This window comes from Brachyhypopomus gauderio, chromosome 13 (assembly GCF_052324685.1).
Source record: "Brachyhypopomus gauderio isolate BG-103 chromosome 13, BGAUD_0.2, whole genome shotgun sequence".
Lineage (NCBI taxonomy): Eukaryota > Metazoa > Chordata > Actinopteri > Gymnotiformes > Hypopomidae > Brachyhypopomus > Brachyhypopomus gauderio.
In genome coordinates this window covers 3,886,168-3,893,667 of record NC_135223.1, presented here as the reverse complement: position 1 = coordinate 3,893,667, position 7,500 = coordinate 3,886,168, and the positions used below count along the sequence as shown (strand labels likewise).

Genomic DNA, 7,500 nt, shown 5'->3' with positions numbered 1-7,500 from the left:
CTTCTGTCTCTTCACTCTCTTGTGGTAGTGTTTGTCTCTCTTCTGTCTCTTCACTCTCTTGTGGTAGTGTGGTAGACTCTACCACTGTGCACTGCTGTTGGAGGATGTTTTCATGGATTGATGCTATGCAGTAATCAACATAGCCATGGACTCTCTCTCTCTCTCTCTCTCTCTCTCTCTCTCTCTCTCTCTCTCTCTCTCTCTCTCTCTCTCTCTCTCTCTCTCTCTCTGTGTGTGTGTGTGTGTGTGTGTGTGTGTCCGTAATCCACACTGTCTGGAGGGATAGGGAGAAAATGAGCCTGAATCTCTGTCTTCCTCTAATGAGCGGTTCAGCATCTCACTCCTTCAACAGGATTTACATGACATCAAAGTGAGGGAGAGACCCATGAAATACATAATAGAAGACACATAACACAACACATAAACACATAAAAATATATTAGCACCCATTACGTTTTATTCTAGAATACTATGCAAAATTACAGATAAAAAGAAAAGTTAGACATCTTTCTGACTGATGTAATATTAACATATCTGGGAGATCTAATCAAAAAGCACTTTTCCCTTTCAATAACTCAAGGAAGGAAGTACACATACACTGTCTGCCTCGCCCCTTAACTACTATTTACATCTACTTTTCTTCTAGAAATTTCTGAGGGGACAGGATAACGGATCCAACACAAAACGTATCTCTGAATGCCATACATACACACACATTCTTGTACTGTATTTATGGAGTATTTCTATTGATTTATGTGGCTAAATAATACATGACTATCATTAAGCTTAGTCTTAACCTAGCCCTCATCTTAATCTCAAAAATTCTTGCCTCTTACTTTTGTAAAGCCATCTTTGGGGATCCGTCCCTTCTACAGTATTTTTTATGATTTCCTTAGATCCAGGGACATTACTGTTTCAAAATGTCTCCTGAAAAGTAAAACTCCTGCCTCCTCAAACAGGGACCTGGACTGTACGGATTAGAGGTCAGTGGGGAATTGGCTAAAAGTGGAAAATACCACTTTTACCAGTGGAACCAGAGGGACCAGTGGGCTGGGACTTGGTAGTAAAAGTCTCTCTGCTGGTGACTAAGTTTAAACCCAAGGTGGATGTGGGTCTTTTTGGGGACAGTGGCTATTGGTTGATGTAGCTGTGTCCGCACTTGCACTCAACACTCAACATTTTCAACATTCATGTCCATAGCGACTTACACCGATTACTCACATTACGACCACTCACAGGTGAAGGGAACGGCACTGATCTCTTCACAAGGGCCGATGTTAAGAGGTGGGATTTATGAGACTGTAAGTGAACAGTGCCTTCTTGGAGCTGATGTGCTGGAACCAGGGAAAACGTGTGTAATGATCTCAGCAACTTTGCAAAACTGTGATGGCCGGGAGACTCTGGCCAGTGAGCCTCTAGCATTTCCTTCCATTAGGCAGTGGTGAAAACCCACAAAAGGAAGGAAAACCGTTGAACTGGCAACCGGAGTCGAGGCTGTCCAAGGATCACAGATACACACGGGGACGCACAAGTTAGCCTGTCTGACAGAAGAGCACAAAAGAACTACTGTGGCATGAACTCAGAAGGTTAATGCTGGCTATTATAGAAAGGTGTTAGAACACCGATCGCTCCGAGCGATGTTCTGCTGGGAAACCTTGACTCCTGGCGTTCACGTGGATTTTACTTTCACATGCACAATCTTCCTACAAATGGCTGCAGTACGTCCTTTGATGACAACAGTATTCCCTAATGGCAGTGGCCTCTTTCTGCAGGGTAATACACCCTGCCATGCTGCAAAAAACTGTTCAGGAATGGCCTGAGGAATGTGACAAAGTGTTCCAGGTATTGATTTATCCTCTGTTGTAGCCAATCGAGTATCTGTAGAATTTATTATAAAAAATGATTCATGGTGTCCACATCTTGTAACTTACAAGGCTTAAAGGATCTGCTGCTAACATCTTGGTACCAGACGTGTACCAAGACCAGGACATCGGTCTTATGGGGTCCATATGTCAGTAAGTCTGGGCTTTTTTGGCAGCATGACCTATATAATATTAGACGTGTAGTTTTTGTGTTATGGTTGATCACAGTATATTAATTAATTATATTAATCAAAGCCACAACCTACCTGCTCAACAAGGTGACCTACAAGTGCCCTTATTTGCTATTCTATATTTGTATTTCACTCATATGCTGCTGATTACCAACTCAGTACTCAGTTTAACCATTGAACTCACACTGTTACACATGTAGGTGTATTGATTTGACAGCATCATTGCAACTGTAGTTTCCTCACAGGACGCTCGTGACACGCTCACGTCTCGCACTTTTCTCACATGCTTCCTCCTTTTTCGCTGTCTCTCTCTATTCATCTCGTGTCTCAACCCTCTCAGTGTTTTCACCTTCACCAACTCTGGACCACTCACGTCTGTTCTCAGCCCCCACCACTGCAAACCTCTTCACCAGCTCTGGCGTTTGGCTTTTTTCATCCTTCCTGTCTTACACCTCTTTTTGATTTTCCTTCCCTCTGTTCCTCGGACCCACAGGAGTGGCCCGGGTGTGGAGCGGGGTGGTACCGGGACGGTCCCTGGGCGGTACCGGGACCAAAACCCGGCTGGTGATGTCAGCGAGGGGCGCTCGGACCCTCCTGCTCTTGTAAGTCCTGCTGGCTTCTTTGAGAAGCCCCATGTTCTTCTAAGACACTGAAGTTGAAGGCACCCCATCTTCTATCACTCTCTCCATCATTATTCTCTTTGTTCACTTCCTCTCTCTTTCCCTCACTCTCTCTCTCTCTCTATGCTGTTTGTCTACCTCTCCTCTCGTCCATAATAGAGCTCTTTGATGGTTGTCTGCAGAGCAATTACTGCCATCCCTGCCCCCCCCCCAACTCTGCAGACGATGAAAGGATGAGGACAAGAGACAAGCACTCACTTTTCTCCCATATCCACATCTACTGCCCACCACATTCAGATTATCAGACCCATTACAGTGCATTAAAACCCATAGCAACTATACAGCTCTCCGACAGCGCAGAGTACAGTATTAATATCTCTCCATCTCTCTCTCTATCTCTCTCTCTCGCTCTCCCTCCCTCTTATAGCATACCATGATAAATAAATCGCATATAAATAATTATATTTAAATTATATTTGTTTTTTTTCACAGAGACAGGAAGGATGCCAGCGTTGATGCGGCTACGGGTAAAATCATCTCTGGGTGTTTCAGCGCCATGCGTCTTCTCACACGCACACAGAACAGAACAGGGACCGAACCAAGGACAGAAGTTCTCCTTTTACCAAAACTGGAGCTATTCTGAATTTTGCTGCAGAACAATTCAACGCAGTTCTATATACCAACTGAGATTAGGCTGCACTAGGCACGCGCCGCTACATACCTGCTCGAGCCAAACGCGCTGTCTCCTCCGCGCGCGCTCTCTTCTTACTGCCAGTTACCCGGTTTTCTGTCCTCTCCCTCTCACGCAGCCTTCTTTTCTTTCATCTCTTCCCTAGTATCCATCCTCATCCCCCTCTCTCTCCCTCGCCTTCTCACTCTCTCTTTTTCCATCTGTCCCTCAGATACGATCCTCGAAGGAAAGCGGTGAGCACCAGTCGTTTGCTGGTCAGCGTGGTGCGCGCGTGTGTGCACGTGAGTGTGTGTGTGCGTGTGTGTGTGTGTGTCAGCGCGTCAAACACATGCTGGTGCAGGGCTTTAGCTTCCAACGGCACAGCCAACCCTCATCTGATATTCATGCATCCCCCACCCACTCGTTTTAAAGATACAGTGGCTAAATTCAAGCCTCACAGCCAGAAGGTTTTAGATCAAACTAACACACACACACACACACACACACACACACACAGCTCCACAATATCGAGGGGGGCAGATAAAACAGAGAGCACGGAACTTACACGAGGAATCGCATCCTGATCTAGTGCAATGGAGGATATGCATTAAGTGCATAATTTCAGATTATAGTAAAAAAAATAGTATTAATATTTAAATATTCATTTAATTATAATATTTACATTTTTCTTTTTTAATTAACGAGTTTTATTCTAATGCTTTGTGTCTGTTATACTTTAGGGTACTTGGGTCTCTACTTTGTATTCTTACACATACAGTATATGGATTGTGTTCAGTTTTAGAATAGACCATGTCTGATTTTTATCAGAGACGTTAAAATCACGTGTAAACATCAGAATATCGGACACATTTTGTCAAGTCGGTAAAGAAAATCTCAATTGGACAACATATAAACCCCCAAAATGCCACAACTTCTAAAGACAGCGATAAATAAAGGCCAAATTTGAAGTGTAGGCCAAGTCTGGGCCTTGCAGGCCGGACAGCAGGAACAGGTCGATGGGAGACTTCCCGCCTTACTATTGCACGCGAAACCCTATCGGCACGCGCCCTCATCAATTACACAGAGGCTGTATTCTCGGACCCAGCTGATATTACACCTAGAAAGGAAAATAACAAATGTCTAAAAAATATAAATATTTTTAGATTTCTCAAGAATGAGACGCGGGTATTATGTAGTGCACAGTGAAAGTGTTTGTTCACCCTTGTGTGAGTCTGACTTGAAGTCAAAACAACACACCCCCTTCCCTCACTGGTATATGGACTAGAAAGAAAGTGAAAGATTTGCGTGTGTGTGTGTGTGTGTGTGTGTGTGTGTCTGTGTGTGTGAGAGAGAGAGAGAGAGAGAGAGAGAGAGAGAGAGAGAGAGAGAGATTGGCACAGGTATAAATTTTATCCATAAGGGTTTCCTTAAGCATTACAACTCGGTCTGTCTTTCTGACAGCTTATGACTAGACTTAACAGTCCGTATCTGTAACGTATGGTGATATAATATAGCCATGATAGAGGTTTTTCATATTGTGGCAATAACAGCTCAGTGTGTGTGTGTGAGGAAGAGGGACAATGGTGTGGGCATGTGTATGGCTTTAGTCTTTAATAAATGATATATCATAAATGTATAATGAGTTGGACCGACAGGTTGAGTATGTCATGTAAATGTTGGACTACTGCGTGCTGTTCAGGACAAAATAAATCCAACATTGACCAAACAACCAATTGAGAACTCTACAGTACAAAATCTGTGATCACACAAAATGTATTCATAATGAACATTTCAGGATCTGTTGTGTCCAGTTAGCAAATACCAATAACACACATGTTGTGCTGTAGGTCACTAGCATTATCTCATATACATTTACTGTACGTGTCATAAAATGACAGCTGTTTAATTTATGCACTAATAATGCAATTGTGCATTATGAATATTACCCACTTAGCTCCTATCTACATTTAATATTCAGATACTATTAGATTATGCAAATTATCATTTATTATAATGATTTACCTAAATGTTTCACCTACCAATTTATGATCAGGACTGTTTCCATAGTGTGTATTATCTTCTTTTGGGACAACACAGCCAGTTTCCATATTTGAGGTAAGCGCGAATATTGGGTAAAGTTAAAGCTAATTAAAACAGCATCAAACTCACGACCCAACAGTATGGCTGCGGTTCCGAGTTTGATCTGTGGAGTCTGTGTACACTGGTCTAAAATGAACAGGGATTTGAAAGCAGAGCAAACAGGTTGGACAGTAAACGAAGAGAGTACAGATCCAAACGGCGGTACAGAAGGAGCACCAGGACCTCACAGGCCTGAATCTGCTTCATCTAGTTTTTGGCAGAGTTTGTGTGGTCTGTACGGCGGGTCGGCTGAGGAGAGCTTCTGAGGTTGCCAACTGAGAAATTTTAAGTGGGCAAAAAAAAGAATGTCTGAACAGCCATCAGTGAAATAACAGAGCTCTAAATTACAGAATCTTAATCAAATCAAACTCGCCATTACCGTCTAATTGAGTTTCCCTTTTGATAAAAGTTAAATTGAATGTAGGAGTCTGCTCAGCTCGATAACCGGCAAAGCAGTGGAATATTGTCGGATCATGAGGTTGGTTGTATTCATGTAATTGCTGGAGTTTGACGGATAGCATTTTATTAATGTTCCACTGGTTATGATAAAATACCCATATCCTGTACGAAAGATTACACACCAGTGTTTATTCAACATTATCAGACACAATACACTTAGTAGACTGATATAAATACCTGCCTGCAGATTACAACAGAAAATTTTTACAACATTTTTTAAAAATTGCATTAAAATGTAAACAAGTCATAAGGGACTGCAATGAGACAACACCTTTTTCATAAATATTAATTTGCAAGAAAAAAAGGCAATTTCTTCACTGTTATGCAAACACTGTGCAAAATTCTTCATATAACAAGTTCCATGTAGCTTTCCTTAACTTGCAAATAAACACACACAACAGAACAAACGAAGGATGTCAACATCAGCTCAAGGCAACCACCACCTAGTGGTCGAAGAGGGAACAGCAAGAACAGAAACTTGAATAATTTATAGAAACAATCATTGAATAGACGGAGGGCAGCAATTGTATGAACAATGAATTACAAATGTGTGAAAATAAAAGACAGAACTTGTTTCAATCATCACAAACATCACACCCTCTTCTCCTCCGACTTCACAGGAAACGCTGAACGTACACTCTCCACTGACTGGCCACTTTATTCGACAGAAATAACTCTTAGGTGCATTTTGGAGGTGTATAGTTTCAGACTGCAGCCCATCTGTTGCCAAGCCTAACTGGTTAACCCCGCCCTGTTCGTCACTAGTCAGTTTCTTAGTACAGGACCATTGTTAATGGAATTTTTCTGGGTAGCAGTTTGCTTGTGTCTGACGTGGTGGCATGTGTGTTTCAGACACAGAAGCGTTGCTGGGCTTTTTAAAATAAATATTGGCATCACTGCTGGGTTCTAATCACCGAAAATTTGAAATATTTCCAGAAACCTGCATTCCTGTGGCCAAAACTGAGACGTTAGGTGAGACGTTAGGTGATGGCGACCCGTAACTGTGCTGGACAACAGATGGGCTATGGGTTCCTACTACAAGCTTGTAAGGAGTTAGAGAGATTATGTTTAAGTGTCCTCTGAACTACACAATTTTTCTGGGTTTACAGAGGACGTGGGATTCGAGTTCAAAGGGCAAGGGTCACGGATCACAGAGCGATGCGTATGCAGGGGTATTTGAGGCACACAGGAAGGATGCCCTTATTAATCTGGTGAAACTCCACCAGCTGCAGAAGATCGATAAAGACAGTGACGCCATCGTCCATCGTGTAGTACTGCCTGCCGCACTCCTCACACTGCAGGGAAGAGCAGAGGTAACAGAGACGATTGCAGAGAGGATGGCTAGCTATACTCGTCACAAGACTTTTCCTGTTAATTCTGTGAATGAGCTTGACTTATGTTTATATATAAATTATAAAACTAATCAGAATTATTATTAATAATAATGGTACAGAAGGTAGAGCATACAAGGGAAACTGTGATGCTTCTAAAACCACGAGCAAACGTTAATACCGAACACGGCAAGACGGCGATTCCAAGAAATGTATGCTGTTGATGTG

At 42.5% G+C, this 7,500-nt stretch overlaps 1 protein-coding gene across 3 annotated transcripts in view; it reads right to left on the bottom strand.

The window, feature by feature from the left end:
• Nucleotides 1-6,046: 6,046 nt before the first annotated feature.
• Nucleotides 6,047-7,500, bottom strand: part of grb7 (growth factor receptor bound protein 7) — a 10,424-nt gene continuing 8,970 nt past the window's right edge. For all 3 annotated transcript variants that reach the window (XM_076970976.1, XM_076970977.1, XM_076970978.1), the window contains exon 15: nucleotides 6,047-7,236. In XM_076970976.1, the coding sequence (XP_076827091.1) occupies nucleotides 7,090-7,236 (147 nt within the window). In that variant the 3' untranslated portion in view covers nucleotides 6,047-7,089. The remainder of the gene's footprint in view (nucleotides 7,237-7,500) is intronic.